Below are 17,655 nucleotides of genomic sequence, written 5' to 3'. Positions count from 1 at the left end.
CCAGACAGCATATTTAGCTACATTAGTACTTCTGATTTCAAGCATGAGTACGTCGAGCCCTGTGCTGAACCTTGTTTTTTGTTGCTGTTAGCATTAATCACAAAAAATAATCTAGGGAAAAGTGCACTTCTAACAGTAGTTTGTAGCTCTATTGCAAATTAGCTGCTCACCTACATCACATTAAACAACATGGAGACGCACCTTTGATGCTGCTTTCACCCTTCTTACTGAATAGCAAGTGAGCTCTGTACACATGTAGGTAGGTGTGCAGGTTTTCATCAACTAGTGATGCACTCACTTACCCAACTGACTAAGAAAAGAGCAATTTATTAAGCACCTGTCTTGCATTTAATAAATGGTAAATGGCCTGTATTTATATAGCGCTTTTCTAGTCCCTAAGGACCCCAAAGCGCTTTACATATCCAGTCATTCACCCATTCACACACACATTCACACACACATCTTTCACCCCTTTTAACTAGGGTATCCACAAAGTGTGGTTTTCATTTTGCAGCTCAAAATGCATGTGTATCATGATTCCTGCCATAGCGACGAATACTGTGAAACTAAGGCCAAAAAGATGTTGTTTACGTACCATACCCAATTTCTGTTATTATATGTTTCAACAAAAACGTTCTTTGACTTTGCCCATCAAAAGTAAAAATTGCATCTGGTTTAAATTTGTCTGATGTACCTTTTAAGGGTCGGGCCCTTGTGAAGGGGCGCACCGCCTTTCGGCACTCTTGCAAAGATTTGATCGCTCCCTGAAAGCCCCTTTCTAACAACCTGCATTTGTGTATTCGCAGTGCGTGTGCTTCTGTTGTGTCAAAACTGAAAATGTGTTACAAAGCAGCAGTGCGCTCAACTCTGAATCCTAAACATGGATACGTTGCCTGGTCTAAATAAAATGTGAAAGCACACAGCATAGCGGCACGCATACTTCCTAACACGTATTAACTATTAAGACGAACGTGTTTCATCTGTAAGCTGACATCAGGACAAAGTGGGGTGCGCAGTGAGTGATGATTGTGTTTTAAATGCGCTGCGGTGAGGTGCGCAACTCTTGTCACCTGTGATGATCTTCAGTCTAGACATGCACAAGATTTCCAGGAGCAATTCAGATGTAACAGGAGCACCGGCAGCGCTGCATTTCAGAATCAAATGACCTTGAAAGAGAGAGAATTTAAATTTAAATTGGCTAAGGCTTTTGTATTTATGTGCAGACTTGGAAAAACTTTTTGATCCTACCTCGTATAGATGTAGCCTTCTAAGGGCTGCTAACAAAACCCCGGCGTTGACTGCATTTTTGAACCAGAATTAGATCCAAGAGGAAGAGATGATTGCATGCAGTTGTCTTACCACTTGTTTATTTATTTTTTTAATGTATTTTTTCAATTTTATGTTGTTATAGATGGATGTACTTAGATATATTTCTAACTGTGCTTGTGCTGGATAAATCATGCTGTTTACATTACTGAGGGTGATTTAAATGTTGAATATGGGTTGTGCGCACTTCTCCATAAAGTGAGTGTTTTAGACCTGCTTTATACTCTAAAAAATGATGAATATCCTAACCTTTAAATTATGGAACCTTTAATATGGCAGGTATATATGGTGTGTTAGAGAAACATGACATAATTTCTGACTTAAAGTAAGACAGATTCATCAGATTCAAGCATGCAAACACATTTATTTAGCAAGTGAACAGTGTGTGTGCTTAACAGGGTTAGACCTAACCTGTGACATTTTCAATAACACAAACTCTGAGCAACATGCAGAGTCACTTTTCCCCTGTTAGAGCATTTTTTTTGCCCTGTGTATACGTTTTATTTTTCAATTTATTTTATTATTAAATTTGTTGTATTATTTACTTATTATTAAAAAAGCCACATAAATGCATATTTTATGTGTCCATGTTTTACAGCTAAAGGACACCAAGTCAGCAGATCAGAAGACAACCTTACTTCACTTCCTGGCACAAGTATGTGAGGACGAATTTCCAGACGTGGTCAAGTTTCTTGACGACCTAGAGCATGTGGATCGAGCAAGCAGAGGTAATATTCTTAAACACCAAGATGCAAAAACTTCTCAACTGTACATAATAAAACTGTTATTGGACACTTGTGATATATTTTCTAAGTCTCTAAAAGCACTTTTTTTTTATACAGTACAGAAGCCATTTTTCACCTGTTTACCAGCATGTAAGAGTCAGCTGCTACTTGATAATTTTAACACTCTCTACCTTCCACTTTCTCTGAGGTGATATCACAGTGCTGCTGTTATTTTGGTCCCCTGCTGTCAACCCAAGGTTTTTAGCTCTCCCATGGTTGCATGGTTTGAGTTTCATCTACTTCCTAGCTGAGATATTTCTAGTGATGTTTAACAGCAGAGATTTGGCAACTGGTCTTAATTGGTCATCTAAGATAAGAGTTACTACGAGGAAGCAATGGGCATACAAACTATTAACTTTTTTGATATTTTCTTTTCTGCAGTTAAAGTAAAAGAAGAAAAGGGTAATGATGGCATAATCTGTCCATGCATCTAAGCATGCTTAAATGTGAAGACTGAAGAATCTATTTAGAAAATGCCTGATATGTGATTGTGGCAATTAAGCACTTGATATAATAGTGATGATCTGGATGATAGTAAATGATAGGAGCGCTCAACCTCATTAGATAATGTGATATGGGCTTATGTTTTCACCTTTTGTCTTGCTAATGTGGAATTTACCATCTCACCTTACCTGCCCGATGTCCCTCGCTCACTCGCAGCAGTTATTATCATGCATTGGTTCTTGCCATGATTAACTTAGACTTTCCCCTCTAGATCATTTTTCATACCCCTTTAGTGACTTTATTTTCCAAAAAACAAACACCAGAAACACCTATAGACAGAAATGCATGAATCCATGAAACCCCTCTCTCCTGGTCTTCTCCGTTCAGTGAGTGACAACAAGCGGCAGTACCTCTCAATAAGATGTTTGCACATGTGCAGTGTTGTTTTTGTGGCTTGTTAGCCAGAAGGAGGATGCCCACTGAGAGAAAAGAAAAATAAGAACGACATACTGACACATACTGATTCCTCACCGAGTCATCGTTATCTAAGCAAATGAATACAGGACTACTGCACAGCTATTGTCTTAGGCTTTTGCCTGTTGATTTTGTTAGGTGACATTGTGATTATAATGTGTGATACATGTCTGTTGTTTATCTTAAATGATATTTCACTAATATAAAAAGACATTAGATTAGTATTATTTAGTTTGATATTGTCCTGTTTGTTTTTTAATAATATATGATCATAAGCAATGAAAGCTTGGCATCAGAAGGGCTACCTATACAGTGTTACCTAGAAAGAAGTGGAACATTCGTATGCATTCCTTTGTTTTACTTTGAGTTTTACTCTTAGCTTTCTGCTTCTGTTGCTCTCTCAGGGGATTGGATGTTTGTTGATTCTGTAAACATACGTTGTATTTTATCATTTTCATGTTTGATCTGTGCCACAGTCATCTCATGTGCACCGCTGTTTGATACAAACATTAATCTTCTTCTGTGGCATATCTTCAGGTTTGATGGCTTATGTTTTAGGTCATGTCTGTGACTGGGATTAAAAACATTTTTAAGTCTCTGTGTTGCTTTGAACAGAAATTGGCTGTATTGCACAGGTGTGCATGCAAACATGGGTACACACAAGTACAGAAGAAGTGCTTTGAGTGGCCAGCGTCTGTATAGTGTTGTAAAGGTCACAGCCAAGCAGGGACAGACTCAGTGGTCGGAGGAAACTCAGGCATGTCCTTTGTTCATATTGCCACAGGCAATTCACAGGAAGAAGCAGTTAGCCGCTGCCAATGTACGGCTTGTGTGTGTGAGGTCGCACTGTCACAGCGTGTTTCCTCCTGCTCTAAAGAAGATTTTACCCACTGCTCCATTCTCAGCAGGAGGGAGTGTAGGAAGGTGTGAGGAGGAGAAAACATAGGAGGATGAAAAGAAATGTGTGACTCTTTTTTTTTTTTTTTTTTTTTTTTTTTTTTTGGGTTTGTTTGTTTGGACTCCGCTCATCATAAAGATTTCAATTTTTTCCCTCCTTGTTTTGGCGCTTTGATAATCTGTAGATAAAACACTCAACAGTAGTGTTGTTATTTCTCCCAACTGTGCTGTGTGTCCAGAAGGCTTTGGCCACGATGCAGAAGTACAATGGCGAGATCAAGGGAGAGCACAGTCCTTGGATCTCTCTGCAGGTTTTCTCTACCTCTTTACTTCACTGGCCTCAAGCTGAGTTTATTTGCATCTATATAGATATGGACTGCTTTCTGTGCTTCTGTCTTTCTTTATGATTCTATAAGCTTAGGAGATGCATGCACCGTCTAATCTCTTCACATATTATATCCAGACACACAGATCCTGTCTCTAAGCCGTGCTGGTGAGTGGCTTCCTTTTCATCGGGTCTGACAACTACTTGATGGGCATGTACTCAGACTAAAAGGCTGCATTGCATTCATATACACTAGCCAAAGAGCTTACTTGAGCATGAAAACAAGGTTGAGCAGAGGTAGCAGTAATGATATGTTCTTCCTTTGTAAATGGTGCTGTCTTTAGACTGTAACACAACCCTTGTTTCCCACTCTGCCAGTCCTGTACTTCAGTTCAGGGATCCTTTCTTTCTGTCTTCTCATTTTTGCCAATTCTCTTCTTTTTAGACCTATAATCATTTCTCCCCCTGATATTGAGATGCACTCAGTCCCTGCTGCTTCACTCTATCAGTTTGCATGTATCTCTTTAACTGCCTGTCAATATTCGTCTATCGGTCCCCGATTGTTGCTCGGTCTGGTTCTTGGTCTTTGGGTTTTGCTTGCAAACTCTTTTTGTTTTAACTTCTTTTGCCTGTCACACCCGCAAACAGACACACACTTATAATAGACAGCAGCCGATTTGAGCAGTTAGGGCGGCTTGTTGAGTGATACTCGGTGCTAGGGCTGGGCCATATTATACCGTTCACGGTAATACCGGTATAATGTTAGGCAACGATAGGAAAATGAAATATCGCGATAGAATATGAGTAAAACGCGCATGCGCAGTGCCTTTGTTTTCATACGCACATGGCCGATTGTTGAGTGAAACAGATGAACCAGAATTGGTTTGTAAAAATGGTGCAACTTCAGTGATGTGGAACTGGTTTGGTGTTTGTCCGTCAGATACATGACAAAGCACATTTTTTTGCAGAACATGCAAGCGGCCGTCGTTATTGTCGTATTTGTCGGACTAAGATGCTCTTAAATCTGGGAGTAATCTGGGTCCTAAACTCCGTATGCTTCTGGTCAAACGAACACTGCAGCATCACTAAGAGTTAAAAACTGTCTAAATTCTTTCATCTTTAATAAAACGATCAGCATTGCTGCTTTACCAGGTGTAACTATGAAGTTTAACTTCCAGGCATCCATGAAAACAAAATGCATTACATTTAACGGAGTTAGAAGCTAGCAGGAAGCTAGCGGAAGTTAGCTCGCTAGTTTCGCTAGTTACCTAAGCATGATATTGCATGTTCTGACTGAGAGATTTCTGAAAAAAATCAAACGTACAGCTCTGCTATCACTTCCAACATAAATGAAGACAGGAAACTAAACAGCAGTGACGTTTGTAGGGTTACTGAAGTTGGGCTAGCTGGTATATAATTATGTGCTACGTGATCGCTAGCGACACAGCTATGTTAGCATAACATAAACAGTGAAGCTGGAGGACGAACACTAACACTTTTCCACTTCCTGCCATGCAATCGCATGGCAGGATGCTGCAAAAGGACCAATCTTCAGTCAGGAGAACAACTGAGATAATCCATCCACAATACCAGGTTAGTCATTAATATACTGCAACAACATGGGAATAGAGCAGCTGCCAGAGAATTCAACATTAATGAATCAATGGTACAGAAGTGGAGGAAGCAAGAAGAATGAGTTTAATAAAGTTTGATTTATCTGACTGCTTTGTTTCGCTTAATGTGCCTTATAATCCTGTGCACCTTATGGTCCGAAAAATACGTACTGCACACTGCAGTTTAATGTTGCAAAGCACCTCTTTTTAACTTCAGTGAATATTATACATGGTTATGCTCAGTATATGTCAGCCCATTTCTACTGGAAATGCCTTTTGGTTAAACTTTCAGCAAGGAATTTGCATTTGCACTGTTACATTTTTATAAAGCTTTAATGTACATAAAAACCAGCTTCTTGTTTAAGTGAAAATAAATGATAGGTTGTCTTTTTTGCGCTAGTAATGTTGTGGAGTTGTATTTTGTCTCGCATCAATTATATCGTCAGTTATATCGTTATCGCAAATTTTCAAATATATATCGTGATAAATATTTTTGGCCATATCGCCCTGCTCTACTCGGTGCTGAGTTTGAAGTTGAAAGCAGACAAATACGGAGACATGTTAATGTGCTCAACCACTCTACTTCAGCTTGCAGCTTCAAAAACCGCCTGTCAGCAACATAAATGCTGTTTACTACTACGTACTGCTAAAAAGCATGTCTGCATTAGTAGAACTATGGATGTATGTGTAGTGAAAATGGAAAAGCTGTTCTGGTTATGGTCCTGGGGAATCTTTAATCAGTAACGCAACGATTCAGCTACACTGAGATGGCTCTCCAAAAATACTGTTCAAGCTTTGTTTTCTAGTTTTGTTTCATGCAGTCTAAACAATGAGCCTCAGGTTGAAAGTACTTAAAATGAGGGCTCTACAGTGCATTTTAATGTTAGTCCTGCACTGTTTTAAAGTGGTTCTGTAGATTGTACATTTTCAGATTCACCAAAACATCAGGCTTTTGCGTCAATTTTTTTCTCTCTCTCTTAGAATCCATTATATCAAAGGTGCTTATACAGTGACTGTGTGTGCGCTGGGGCTGTTTGTGGCTTGCATGCTCTACTCTTTCTCATTTATGGCATAGCAGGTTAGCAGACTAATAAAAGGATGTCAGTGGATTTTGACCTCCACAAATATTTCAATTGTTCTTCTTCCAAAATATCTTAGATCTGTCTCCGACTCCTCTGCACCAAAGAGACATTCAGGCCCCACTGCTCATAAAAATCACTCACACATAAATGCACAGAATAAGAAATCAAGTGCAAAGTGGTCAGTGAGAGAAAAGAAACATTTCCTACTGTCATTTCCTAAGTCTTGAGTTGTATACGGCTGACGTAAGCCTCTTCTGTTTTGAAACACATTTCTGTGTGTTTTCTTTAAAGTGAAGGATCCGATAAAAGCCAGTTTTCTCCTGAAGCATACTGTATCCCTGATTCACATATAGTCTGCCTCATCTTGAGTACTCTGTGGCTGGAGTGATGACACTCTATTGTTGCATTAAGGCAGATGACCTGTGGTGACATATGCAAGGCCTTATTTGCACGTACTGTGTAGAGATCCATCATAGTTCTTAGTTCTTCTCCTTGCTTTTTGCCCCGTGCAGAGCACCTTCACTGAGACATGTTGGTTCTATTTAGTATTTCTATTGTTGGATAGCAGCATTAAGTAAGTGTCTCCTGTTTGTATTATCCAAAGTACCCAGTGTCCAAAGTATATGGATCTAATTATGTGTTAGATTCTGTTTCTCTCGTAGGATAAATAATATAAAGTTCCTAGGTTTTCATGCATATACCCTTTTGTGTGAGGTTGCTTCTTCACAAAAGCCTGCAGATTGCAAAGCTAAGAAAAGATGAGATTCCTTTTTTGTTTTGCTTTTGTCTTGCCCTCCCTTGCTCCTTTCTCAGTTACCGCATCATCACAGGGCTTTAATCATTTCTATTAACAGACTGCCTGTCTGGCCTCTTTCCTCGTCTGAATGCTGCCCACACCTTCTTCAGGCGATTTTGGTTGCCTGGTAATGCACTGAGCTTTCAGGAGAAAAGGATTTAGAGTCAGATTATAATTGTTTATTCACTTTTTTTTATATGTAGCCACACTAATCATACTGGGTGTATGGATCATTTTTAGATTTCTCATTAGTTAATACACTGACAGAGCCAGCCAGAATTTCTGTAAAAGAGCTCGGACGCAGCACCATCTAGGGGCAACTGTCTATTTTTATTTTGTTTCAATTATTATGGTTCAATTATTATCAGTAAAACTTTCTACATAACTAATTCTGTATCTGCACTCACTGAAAACTTTATTAGGTACACCTTAGAAAAACTGGGTTGGAGTGATCAGAACTGTCTTAGTTCTTCATAACATAGATTAAACAAGGTCCATGTTGACATTCCACCATCACACAGTTGCTTCAGTTTGTTGGCTGCACATCCTTGATGAGAATCTCCTGTTCATCACATCCCAAAGGTGCTCTACTGGATTAAGATCTGGTGAATATGGAGGCCAAGAAAATGTGCCAAGAGCAACCTGAACCGTTGATAAAGGCAGGATAGATCTGTGCTTTCATGTTGTGGATGTCTAATTCTGACCCTACTGAGTGTTGCCTGAGACCAGGCAATGTTTTTCTAATCTTCTATTGTCCAACTGTGGTAAGCGAGGGTCAGTTGAAGCAGTTGTTGCTTTTCTGCATGTCTTGGTTGTAACAAGTGATTATTTGAGTTCTTGTTAGCTTGAAACAGTTGTGGCACTTTCCTTTGACCTCTTGCATTACTGAGGCTATTTCACTGAGAGAATTACTGGATATTTTGTTTATTCCAACCATTTTTTGTAAACCTGAGAGATGGTTGTGTCTTAAAATCCCAGCAGATCAGCAGTTTTTGACACCAACCTGACTAACCGTGCCACATTCAAAACCACTTTAATCACCTTTCTTCCCCATTCTGATGTGGTGGCCATGTCTACATCTCTAAATGCATTAAGTTGCTGCCATGTGACTTAATATTTTTGTGTTCTCTGAGGTAGTGCTTTGATTGTGTGATCCTGTGAAAATAACACGTTAAATTCATTTCAAAGACCAGCAGCACTGATGCTTGCTGCAGAAATTCCAACATTAACCATAATTTTATTACTAGCTTTAGCCACCACCTGCTAACTTAATAATAACCTAACAGACAGCTAATGTGGCTACTTGGTAGCTGCTAAAAGTTAAACAGTCAATGTGTGTGCTAGCCACTAGATTACCATTTATAATAACTATTGAACACTTTAATGTCGTTGAAGGGGGAGTCTTCAAGTTTTCAAAAAAGTATTGGCAGGTGCCATGTGCCCATCTGTGTGCAGGATGCTGTGTGAGGGCCAAGACAGCACTGTTAGTATCAGTACTGTTGAAAATGAGAATCTAATCTGATAGTAAGTTTTAATGTTGATTAGTATCTGAGTAGTAGGTACAGGATTGAAAATGAATTAACAAAGTAGCTCCTTTTCTATAGTAATCACAGCAATTGGCCTATGATTTATGCATAGGAGAGTTGTTTCAGGATTTAAAAAAATAATAATCATTAGTGTCCCATAAGGTGTCACTTCCTAATAACCATTTTAACTCTTCCAGAAGTCAGAGATAGGAATATTTTTCCTCCACATTGCTACAGTTCTCCTCAAAGATACATTAATTCATACTTAAAGAGCCTTCTGCCTTTTTTACTGTCCATAAAAACAGGATGATTTCTTTAAAAGAATTGCAGAGCAGTTGCTTTGTGAAGGCGGCTCTGATGGAGATATTATTAGTCACAATCTACTTTTGAAGCAAGAGTTTTAAATGTCTGCTCCTTTAAAGCTTTTGACTGACCGCAGGTATCATTGCAGGCATACAAGTAAGAGATAAAAGAAGGAAGAAAGAAAATTAAAATCCAAAAATCGATAAAGTGAAAATGCATTCAGGACAATCTAAAACACGTGACGAGTAAAAAGTACTCTTTAGCTGCGGTGTTACTGAAGTGCACTCAGTCTTCTTTCTCAATTATAAGTAACAGGTTGAAAAGTGCCACCTGCCTTTTCCTCTCAGCACGCTGAAAGCATAAGCTGGTAATTTGTACATTTCACGAGTGTGGACATTCACATGTTCACACATACACTCTGTTAAACTTCAAATGAAAAGCACAACTTCAGTAATGCAAACTTTGTAGAATATTAGGAGTCAAGATGTCTGAGAGAACATGTGTGTGAATCCAAGATGGTAGGTTCCCATCAGGAAATGGGTTTATGCTCTAAAGTCAGAGGAAAGCTTAACTACATTGAAGTCTTTCTCTTTTTTTTCTTTTCATAAAGCATGTATTAGGATCAAGGGAAATTTGAAACTACTTAAAATTAAGCAGCTTATGCCTTTTTGTCAAGTGGGGTCTAATCGGGGTAATTTAAGCCATATGCTATATTCAGTCACTAGCTTAAAGTGTCAGCCATGACCAACTTAGCAGAAAGTTAGGCTTCACGTTCCACTGCTTTCCAACCTGCATGATCCATGCACCTGTTGATAAGACTAAAGTCCAAGGATTAATAGAATAGAAAGATATTAACTCAATCAGCCACACCTTCATGCATTCAGGGTGTGCAGTACTGCTGTATCTGTTGCTATGTAATGCACAGAAGTCACACTTACCGAGTAAATGTAAAGCCTTGTGTTCAAAAATGCTGGTGACACAATGTTTTGAAAATTTAAATCGTGTATTTAATTGTGAACAGTGCAAAGAGATAAGACTGCGTTATCTCTATGAGCCACGGTCGCCCCGTGGCCTGCTTTACTAACTAACTAATTCTAATTCTGTGTAAAGTTAAAATGATTTGAAAATAACTGGATTCAGTGTTTAGTTTCCTGAAATGTTGAAGGACAAAACTTTGGGAAATACGATTCCATATTTGGACTCTTGATGCGACTTCTCCGTAATACTGACTGCACGATGATGGCTGATTGAGTATTTCAACATCAAGTATCACAACACCGAGTATTAACATAGCAGTCATTTGCTTTCACTACAGTTTGTGTGACGGCAAGGGTATTGTATTTTAATGTTAGGTTGTTTACCGCAAGCACACGACCGTGAGGAAAACAGAATAACGAGCAGTTATGTATTAAACATACTTTCACTTGATGCTTATATTTTGTCATTGTTTATTCCCACAGTGTTTTGGGCACAGTGTGAACCCATAATAAGTCTGCTTTGCGATCGAGCTGGCTTCTCTTTCATTTTCCCTGTTGTTTTGTTATTGTGCGTTGTTTTTCTGATTCTTCCAGTGCTTGAAAATAATAATGCATTTGATTGTACCTTTAATTGAGTTGTCCTCACATGTGCTTTTATGAGTGTATGTATGCGCGTCTGAAAATATGTGGGTGTGTGTCAGTGTCTGCAGAGAATCTGGAAAAGAGCCTCAGGCAGATGGAGAGGCAGCTGCTGCAGCTGGAGAGAGACCTGGAGACTTTCTCCTCCTCCGATGACCCCAACGACATGTTTCTTACCAAAATGGCTATATCCTTTACACGTGTATGCATAGGCTCATCTCTGTGGGCCATCATGCAGTGAGTTACAGTAATGAACTCTTCACAAAGACAGAAGAATATCACTGAATGTGAATTTTATATCTTTACAGTAAGTCACAGTGGTGCTGTGTAGGCTGGTTATGGAGCAGGTTTCAGGTTTAATTAACAAGTTAAACCTAACATCAGGAAAAATGGTAAAGACTTCTCAGATATTTAACATGTGGTGTGTCTTATTAAATGATATGACCTGTGTGAAACGTGGTTAAAAATTTTTTTGGCTCAACTTCACCTACTTTCAGTGAGTACAAAGATGTGGACAAGTCTTTTGTAGTATAAATAACTTTATTTATTGCTTCTATGTACATCTGTAAATGAGGCATCGCATGCTTTAAAGTGTGAAATGGCAGATGTGGACACTATACGGACAGAGGTATTAGGCTATTTACATATTATACGTACAGCAGTTACTATGACTGTATATGCATCTAGTTTGCAGTCTAAATTCATATAAATTTGACCCACACTTTCTGGGAAGGCTTTCTATGGAAGTCATTGCCTGGTTATTCAGAATAGCACTGGTAAGGTGAGAGGCGGATGTTGAAACTCATCTGACCACATCTGACTTTATAAACCTTACTTGTGCATCGTGGCATAGTCACCCTGGAAAATAAAAGGGCCTTTTCCAAACTGCTCCCACAAAGTTGGATGCACAGAATTGTCCCAAATGTCTTAATAAGATAAATGTTAAGATTTCCCTTCACTGGATATATAGCTATCCTATTTAAAAGGTCTGTGATATGTTTTATGGTGACCCATGATGAAGACCATAAGCCAAAAACCTTTGGTCATGGAGTAAATTTGTTCTTTATACTACAAGTATTTATATACTTTTGAGATCACACAAGATGCAAGGAATGGGGTGAAATGGAGGCAAATGATCCTCTCAGCCAAAAGGAGGAGGAAAAAAAAGGTAATAATATGCTTTTAAGTAGAAAGGGAGAGAAGAATATACAGTCCTCCCACCCATCCTCTCTTGGTTTCCAGTGATGTGCACAAGTGATGAGTGGCATCCCATTCTGCAGTCAAGTTTTGTACCAGTACCCCTCTTAGCTGCTTTTGAAGTGTACTTAAGACTGAGGCTATCTTCAAAATCAAGAGAGAAGCTAAAGAATGTGAATTATGTTGCGTTTGACTTTCTGTCTTTTGTTTTCAAAAGCCACAAATGTGTAATTTCTTTTTACCATTTGTCTGCCCACGTGGGAAATTGAAGTCCATTGCTGACATCGGTCTACATTTTGTTTGACAGCAGTGTAAATGATTCATTGTCTTCTGAGGTAGTTCTAGAGGATCAGGTTGACAGGTATGTCTCAGGCCAGGTGAGTAAGTATGTGTTCAATAATACACCTTGCACCCAGCCTCCTTCATGTAGTTTTGATCAATAGCCTAGGGGTTGGGGCACTGATGGCTTGTGCTGTAGTAGTTAGCAAAGAACTTGAGTGCAACACAGTAAGGTTCACTGAGAATGGATCTGACAGCTCTGTTTTTTCTACTTTGCTTTTCAATTCCTGATGTCTTAGCACTGATTAAAAACTATGAAAACTCTGAACTCTCTTTTGGTAAAAATGGAAAAACTGGAGGTAAAGTGTAATGTAGACGAATAACACAGGTTATTGATGAGGCGTCTGGTGTCAAAATAAGACCCTAGACGCACAGTACAGTGGTCCCTCGCTATAACACAGTTCACCTTTCGCAGCCTCGCTGTTTCGCAGATTTTTTGTGTGCAATTTTGCATGCTGTTTTTTGTTTGTTTTTTTTGACAGCTCATTGAGTTCTGCATCCTGATCGAATGTAGACCATTGTCAGTCAATGTCTTCCATGCCGTGTCTCCTGTACAGTACAGACTGCATCAAGCTTGTCAAATTTACATAAATCTTTGATCACTAGCAGTGTGACTCTAAAGTAAGTTTTTAAGTTTTTCCCCAACAAACACAACAATGTCAACAAAGGCACTTGCGGTACCAACCAAAAGGCAGAGGAAGATGCTAACCATCGCACAGAAAGTTGGACTTCTGGACATGGAAGGTAGAAGTTACTGTATTTTTCTGACCATAAGGCGCAATAAGCAAAACAAAACAGTCAGATAAGTCAAACTTTATTCAACTCATTCTTCTTGCTTCCTCCACTTCCGTACCATTGATTCATTAATGTTGAATTCTCTCGCAGCTGCTCTATTCCCATGTTCTGTACCTGGAAACAGGGTTTGATCTTTGGTTTCATTCTATAATACTGGACTTATTTTTCTATGAAGGTTTGAACTTTGAGAGAGTTTAAACAAGAGAGAAAAGTGTGAAAATGTTCATGCCTGTCTGAGAAAAGTGTATAAAGTGTGTAGTGAGGAGGGTTTTATGGCCTTAAAACATCTATAATAATTGTAAAAAAATTAAGCTGGCTACTTCACGGATTTCACGTGTCGCGGGTTATTTTTAGAACCTAACTCCTGTGATAAACGAGGGACCACTGTAAACCAAAAATGTTAACTAGATGAATGTTACACAATTTTTTATTTTTTATACATTATCATGTGAGAGTAACAAACATTAGCTACTGCTTGGAAATGAACTCTGAGCATTGCAAGGTGAAATATTGACTGGTCGTTAAAGTTACTGCCACATTGTGACTAACAAAATCCAAAATAGAACTCCAATTTAAATTTTTTATGCTACGCTGTATGTAAGGCCTTCCTCTCAGCCATGATGGCACCTTTCTAGATCTCCAAGCAGCAATTTCCATAGGGACTAATGCACTTCCATACCATCAGACTTTTGGAATGAGCTGATAACAAGTGGGATGATCCCTCTCCTCTCTAGTCCAGAGTATACATGTTTACTAAACTTTCAAATTCCAATTTGTCTGACCACAGAACAGTTTTCCACTTTTCCTCAGTCCATTTTATGAGTTTTGCCCCAGAGAAGACTGTGGCTGCTTCTTTGGATGTTAGAACTTTTACTGAACTTTTGGATGGCACAATGAATGATGTTCACAGACTGATTTCTGAAAGTGTTCCTGAGCTGCACTAATTTGACAGAATCGTGCTTGTTTTTAATGCAGTGCTGACAGAGGGCCCAAAGATCACAGGAATCCAGTATTGCTTTTCTACCTTGTCCCTTTTGTAGAGAAATTTCTCCAGATTCTTAGAATCTAGTGAATCTTTTGATATTATGTATTGTAGATGATGTAGGTGATGAGGCACGTCCACAATTATTTTCCTTCTTATTCAGAAACCAAGTGCTTTAGTAATTTGGCTTAAGGTTTTTAACCAACATTAGTAAGCAGTTTTATAATGAAGCTTTTTAATTACATTTACACTTCCCTCCGTCCTGCATCCCTTAACTGCTTATGTTAAGAAGACTTGTATTTCAAATTAAGCAAAACTGATTACAGTAGATTTGCAGGCATACAGGAGATAACATTTCTAAAAGTACTTTTGACAAGCAAATATTTATATTTATTTATTATTTAAAAAGTTTTATTGCTAAGCCTTTTGAAAAATGAACCAGTCATGTTAGCACTGCAGATCAGCAAATTCTGCGGTAACCAGCTAAACACGAGAATCTCAGGGTGTCACATTGGTGACATTGAAAATCCCATTTTCACTTCATGTGCCACTTGAGTTTACATTTACTGTGTGATTGGTCTAGTGTTACACTTCTAAATGTGAGCTAAGCTTGTAGAGGTGGTAGATTAGAAAATGAGAGAAGCAGAAGGAGAATGATCAAATGAAGACAGGCAGAATGAAAAGTGATGGGATGGGAGAGATGGGTGCTTTTGAGAATGAGCTGCAGTGGACCATTGCTTTCTCTGGAATAGGGAAGAAGTCAGGAGAGTGGGAACAGATATTTCACACCCCACGATACTTATCAACCACAGCTCTCAGCTATTTTTCTTTTTCTTTTTCTCTTGCTTTCCGTCAGTTGCTCAGACTTTCCTCATGCCTCTTTCCCCCAGCCCCTGGCTTGGAAAGATATTACTGACAAGTCAATCTGGGAGGAGTGCCTATTGAACAGCATTTACCCAGCTGTGAATAGGTAGTCCCATCCCCAGCCAGATTCAACTGAGGCCAAACCTCAAATAGGTCCATCAATTGAGCTATAATGAAGGGGCACAATAGGAGCCAGAGAGGCTGTCCACACACTTGTGCAATACCACACACACGGCACACTTGCTTCTGAGACAACAGTGTTATAGTCATTAGCAGGACAGATGTCTAAGGACATAAGAAGAAATTATTCATACAGTTTAAAACAGATTAAATCATTTTTTAATCTCAGATTCTATTTTGTCATACAACAAAAGATTTGAATTTCACTTGACAAGGTCATCATGTACGATAATAGACAGCGACGATTATGATTTATGGAATATGGAAAGGGAATAAAACTGTAGCATAAATATATTTTGAACAGCCAATTCACGGTTACTAAATTTTTGCATTGAGTGAATAGTGAGTTTGTGTGTGTGTGTGGTGACAGCACTGTATGCCCTGCTGGTGGGCTTGATGCGTTTTAGTACTTTGACTCTTCCCCCCTCCCCTCCCCTCCACCACCTCTCCAGCACATGTTGACACAACCATTACCCATTTGTCCTCATCCACACGAACGTAGCAAAGCTGTCCTGCGCTTCAGATAGGAGGGCCTTGTATTGCTCTTTCATCTTAAAGTCAAGTCAGACTTGTATTTGCAGTATTTGCTAGGTCAGACTGTTGAAGACATAACCATTTTGTGTAAAGCCCAACTCTTGCACTCTTCAAGCATTTTAGAGTGCAAAGACTTGTTGCCTTAAAAATCCTAAGAGTAATACTGTGCTTGCTGCAGCATTTGGAAGTGAGCCAGAGTCAAGAGCAGAGTTAAATGCAAACACATCTATTTAACTGTGTTTACACTAACTTGGAAACTTTTTCAGTAAGCAATATTCTCATTAGTTAGGCTTTGAAAAAACTGGTGGGCAGGGTTAACGGTAAAGTACAATGAACTTTAAGTGCAGCAAAAATGGAGTAGTGTAAAATGCACACACTTTGACCTGACTGAGAGCTCTTAATGCAAACGTTGGTTTATCGGCATTTTATTTCCAACTTAATTTCTTTGCAAAAACAAGAGGGAATGGCTCTCACTTTTGTTGTCAAGTTGGAGATGCTCTCATCAGCCTTTAATGGATACTTGTTGTGAAATGTAACAATGACCTTGACCACAACCCTCACAGCTTCAGCAAAGTTGCACGGGAGCAGTATGACAAGCTGGTGATCATGCACGGCAACATGGAGACGCTGTATCAGAACCTGCTGGAGTACTTTGCTATTGATCCTAAGAAGACTTCTGTGGAGGAGCTGTTCACTGATCTCAGCAACTTCCGTTCAATGTTCACTGTGAGTACATGGTGCAATCCTTCATTTTATATTTATTTTTTTAATATCTTGAGTTGGAGACATTTGCATATTGAATAATGTTTTGACTTTTCATTAAACCTGTCCTGCTATTAAAGCCACACAGGGATTAGCACAATATTTGTGTTACAGGAACTTATATGTCTTAATGAGAAATGAATGACTCAGCCTGTCTCATATTAAGATGTGCTTTTTTTTTTTTTTTGAATGGATTTATTTACCATTTAGTACAATGTTACATTAAGAGAAATACTGCAGTGCTACTTCATATCAGCTGGTGTTTTAATGCTATTTAAGAGTGTTTCATTTATGGGTGCATTTTCATTTTGCCTCTTGTTAACATATTTTAAGAAATGACAGAATTGCTAATGCTAAAACTGTGATAGATAAAAAATAGCTCTAACCATAAAGCTACTTATGATGTTGCACTCATTAGTTGCCCAACATCCATGAAAAATACAAGCAAAAAGGCAAACCACAAAATAAGTGAAAGATTTGCCAGAGTTTTATTTCAGGTTTGAGAGGGGGAAAAGACCTTGAAAATAGGGGTTATTATTTATCTTTTTATTCACTGCCTGTTTTATTACAGAACTTCTACTTCGTTCTGTGTCCTGTGGTAAAATACAAAGCAGAACAGTGCCAGTCCTGTGTAGTCCAGTCCCACCCGGACATTTATGTCATCCCTGAGCTCTGTGCCCTTATCAGTCTGGTGCTACCGTGAGCTCTGGAGCTGCAGAGACCCACTGTGTTTAATCAGCAGGATTAGTGGCACAAGCCACTGGGCGCGACAGATAATAGTAGCTAATTAGCCTACTAAAGTTATTGCCCTGCCC

General features: G+C 38.9%; 1 protein-coding gene across 7 annotated transcripts in view; it reads left to right on the top strand.

Annotated features, from left to right (window-relative positions):
* LOC146718866 (protein diaphanous homolog 3-like) overlaps positions 1-17,655 on the top strand; it is a 173,755-nt gene that overhangs the window by 71,889 nt on the left and 84,211 nt on the right. For all 7 annotated transcript variants that reach the window (XM_085456713.1, XM_085456679.1, XM_085456695.1 and 4 more), the window contains 3 exons: positions 1,925-2,054; positions 11,250-11,375; positions 16,641-16,804. In XM_085456713.1, coding sequence (XP_085312839.1) covers positions 1,925-2,054; positions 11,250-11,375; positions 16,641-16,804 — 420 coding nt within the window. The remainder of the gene's footprint in view (positions 1-1,924; positions 2,055-11,249; positions 11,376-16,640; positions 16,805-17,655) is intronic.

Source organism: Copadichromis virginalis, linkage group LG1, assembly GCF_057382275.1.
Source record: "Copadichromis virginalis isolate Kocher_CV1m ecotype Utaka linkage group LG1, C_Virginalis_male_GT1.1, whole genome shotgun sequence".
Taxonomy (NCBI): domain Eukaryota; kingdom Metazoa; phylum Chordata; class Actinopteri; order Cichliformes; family Cichlidae; genus Copadichromis; species Copadichromis virginalis.
The sequence above is the reverse complement of the archived record's forward strand: the minus strand, read 5'-3'. Positions and strand labels throughout refer to the sequence as shown.